At 56.1% G+C, this 3372-nt stretch overlaps 1 protein-coding gene across 1 annotated transcript; it reads left to right on the plus strand.

Annotated features, from left to right (window-relative positions):
* Positions 1 to 838: 838 nt before the first annotated feature.
* Positions 839 to 2913, plus strand: RHOV (ras homolog family member V). Its single transcript, XM_066343489.1, has 3 exons — positions 839 to 1153; positions 1351 to 1409; positions 1574 to 2913. The coding sequence occupies exons 1-3, from the start codon at positions 946 to 948 to the stop codon at positions 2015 to 2017; spliced, it is 711 nt and encodes a 236-aa protein (XP_066199586.1). The 5' UTR covers positions 839 to 945; the 3' UTR covers positions 2018 to 2913.
* Positions 2914 to 3372: the final 459 nt, after the last annotated feature.

Genomic DNA, 3372 nt, shown 5'->3' on the forward strand with positions numbered 1-3372 from the left:
ATCGCCCCCTGGTGGGCTTGCCGGGCTTTGCCAGTTGGGCGCATGCGGGAGTCTGTCTGACTGCCTCCCCGCTTCCAACTTCAGAAAAATACAAAAAAAATAAAAATTAGTACCAGGTTACTCCTGACTTGCTCTCTTGGTGACCTTCCTAGGGCCACCTGCCATATCTTGTCCCACAGTCAGTACACTCCATCTACAGTAAGGACAGTGAGTGGCTCAGAGCAGCATGTGCTTTTGATGGTGATGATAATGCAAATAATATTAGAGGGTTTTTGTGGACTCTAAAATAAACTCAAAATTTTTCAAATGAAAAATTGTCCTTGAAGACCCTCCCATCTAGTTTCTCTAGTAGCCTCAGTTCCTTTAGCAGAATGCAGGTGTTTCGGGCCTGCCTTCAGGTGGAGTCTGGAGGATGCTCTACCTGGAAAGGGAGTATACAATACATGCTTGCCTGTTGTGTTCACACTTGAGTTTATTTTCTGCCTTTTCATGACCTGTATATGTTTTTAAACCATTCTGTAATTAATACAATTATTATCCAGACTTTTCAGTACCCGTACAATTGTAGGTCAGGTTTCTTTTAATTTAAACATGCTGCATTTTGTGTACCGCAACTTGCTTCCTCCTCCTAAAGATAAGTCCTCTATCTATGTCTTTCTCCTACAGAATATCTAGATTTGCCTCATTTTGGCGATTCTTTGTCTTTGTACCTGTGTGATTCTCATGGGGCGCACTGCAGGGGGAGGTCCCGGAGGAGGCCCGGCGGGTGGGCGGGATCCGCTGTCACTCGGGATATGCAAATAAGGTGGGCGGGGCCCCAATCCGGCTGGAGGTTAGCGGCCGGCCGCCGCACTGGGCTTCTGCGGAGTCAGTCCGAGGCAGCCAGCGGAACCGGCTTCTTCCAGCGCAGCAGAGCCTGGTCCTGGGTTGTCCCCAGAGCGGGCCATGCCCCCGCGGGAGCTGAGCGAGGCAGAGTCGTCCCCACTCCGGGCACCGACCCCTCCCCCGCGGCGGGGCAGCGCGACCCCGGAACTGGGCATCAAGTGCGTGCTGGTGGGCGACGGCGCCGTAGGCAAGAGCAGCCTCATCGTCAGCTACACCTGCAATGGGTACCCCACGCGCTACCGACCCACGGCGTTGGACACCTTCTCCGGTACCTTCAACGGCTCCGGCGGCCGCGTGGCTGGGGGTGGGTTTGTGTGCGCGGGAGCTGGGGTCCGCACGCAGGCTGGAGGGCGCGGAAGCCCCCAGTGAGGGAGGCGGGCCCGGTCCCCGAGGTGGCGCTGGGGAGGCCTGGTGGGCCCCGGAACGCCTTCCTAACTCAGGCTGTCCTCCGCCCCCTCCCTACAGTGCAAGTCCTGGTGGATGGAGCCCCGGTGCGCATTGAGCTCTGGGACACAGCAGGACAGGTGAGAAGCTGGGAGAAAGTGGGCTAGAGGCTGGGAGGACCCCAGGTATATCAGGATGGAGAAGGCCTTGGGCCCTTGGTTACGAGTCTCAGGTCCCCAGTCCTATGTGCAAAGCGAATTCCCGTTCCCTGTAATAGAGAATTGACCTGGCTTTCCCATCCCAGGAAGACTTTGACCGCCTTCGCTCCCTCTGCTACCCGGATACCGATGTCTTCTTGGCCTGCTTCAGCGTAGTGCAGCCCAGCTCCTTCCAAAACATCACAGAGAAATGGCTCCCCGAAATTCGCACTCACAACCCCCAGGCGCCAGTGCTGCTGGTGGGCACCCAGGCTGACCTTAGGGACGATGTCAATGTCCTGATTCAGCTGGACCAGGGGGGTCGGGAGGGGCCCGTGCCCCAACCCCAAGCCCAGGGTCTGGCCGAGAAGATCCGGGCCTGCTGCTACCTTGAGTGCTCTGCCTTGACTCAGAAGAACTTGAAAGAGGTGTTTGACTCAGCCATTCTCAGTGCCATCGAGCACAAAGCCCGGCTGGAGAAGAAACTGAATGCCAAAGGTGTGCGCACCCTCTCCCGCTGCCGCTGGAAGAAATTCTTCTGCTTTGTTTGAACAGCTATGGCAGAGTATGGAGCGATAGGCATAAAGCCACAGACATCTGGAACCTGGGGTAGGGGGCTACTGGCAGGGCCAGGCCACCCAATGGGACTCAGTTCCTTTCTGAACACTGTGGGGACTTGGGCCTCTAATTGCCCACTCATGCCAGAGTGAGCCTAAGACCTGGAGGAAGGAAGGCTGTACCCTGGGTTTCTGTGGTCAAGGCTTACAGAGAAATCCCAGGACTTTGGTTTTCATGGGATAGTCCTAACAGGGTCAGCCACTCCAAGCAGTTTGGGATCCAATTCCCAGTTTCTTATCGTGGGTACTCAGGTCAGGCTGGCTGAATTAGGACCCTTTGTAGAGGTCCTCACCTCCGTGTTGGCACAGGGATGAGAAAGAGCCCGGGGGTAGCTGGGCATCTTGGAGGGCTGGAAGATATCTAGCCCTATTTGGAGAGAAGTTTGGGATGGACTGTGTGAGATAGAAGTCAGAGATTGAGAAGAAGCTGAAAAAGTGAGGCCTTGGAGCTTTAGGACTGGAGGCAAGCTGAGGAGGAGGAGGCAGATCAGAATGCTAGGCCTGGAAGGAGTAAGAGAGAGGAGGAGAGCAGAGAAGCGGGGCAGCTGAGGAGCAACACTGGCACCTGGGCTGCCCTCAACCCCCAAGGCCAAGGGGGGCGGGGCTGGTTCCTGGGAAAAACTGGATCTCAGGGCTCCCTAGGCACTGCCCAAACTGGCTGGGCCAGGAGTGGGGCAGGAAGTGAGAGACAAGGCCCAGCAGAGGAGGGGGAGGAGCTGCAAGCTAAAGCCTAAAAGAAGAAGGGGCTGGGGTCACCTTTTTCTCCAAGGTCACAGCCTGGAAGGTAGAGCCATGCAGAGAGTCTGCAAATAAAGACTTAAATTTCTGAAGCTACTGGCTCTGTGTCATTTCTTGGAGCTATCAACCATTGCTCTCTCATAGTCCTCAAGGCCCAGCAGTGTGGATAGAGACTGAAGAGGACTAAGGTTAGATTGAAAGGTGGGGACTAGACTAGATGGGACAGATTGGAACTGGACTCGTGTGGGGGGGGCAGGTTTGGGGCTCCCTGCTTGGGGCTTAGCTGGTTCCCAGGAGAGGTAGCGTGGGAAGCAGCCTAGAAACGGGTTTCCCCAGGTGTCAGCGCCAGAGCTGCTTTCCCATGACCTCACCGGGCGGGTGGTGCCCCTCCCCCCGCCCCTCCTTTCAGCACCTTGATCAGTGCTGGGGCTCTGGGGCAGTCCTGAGCCCTGTAACCCTCTTTCTCTAATCCTTCTAACAGTCCACAAGGCCCAGGGGCTCAGATTGGGGACCCCAGTTTCAGAGCCTGAGCGTGAAGGAATCCTAAACTT

The sequence above is a fragment of the Saccopteryx leptura genome, chromosome 6 (assembly GCF_036850995.1).
Source record: "Saccopteryx leptura isolate mSacLep1 chromosome 6, mSacLep1_pri_phased_curated, whole genome shotgun sequence".
Classification (NCBI taxonomy): Eukaryota; Metazoa; Chordata; class Mammalia; order Chiroptera; family Emballonuridae; genus Saccopteryx; species Saccopteryx leptura.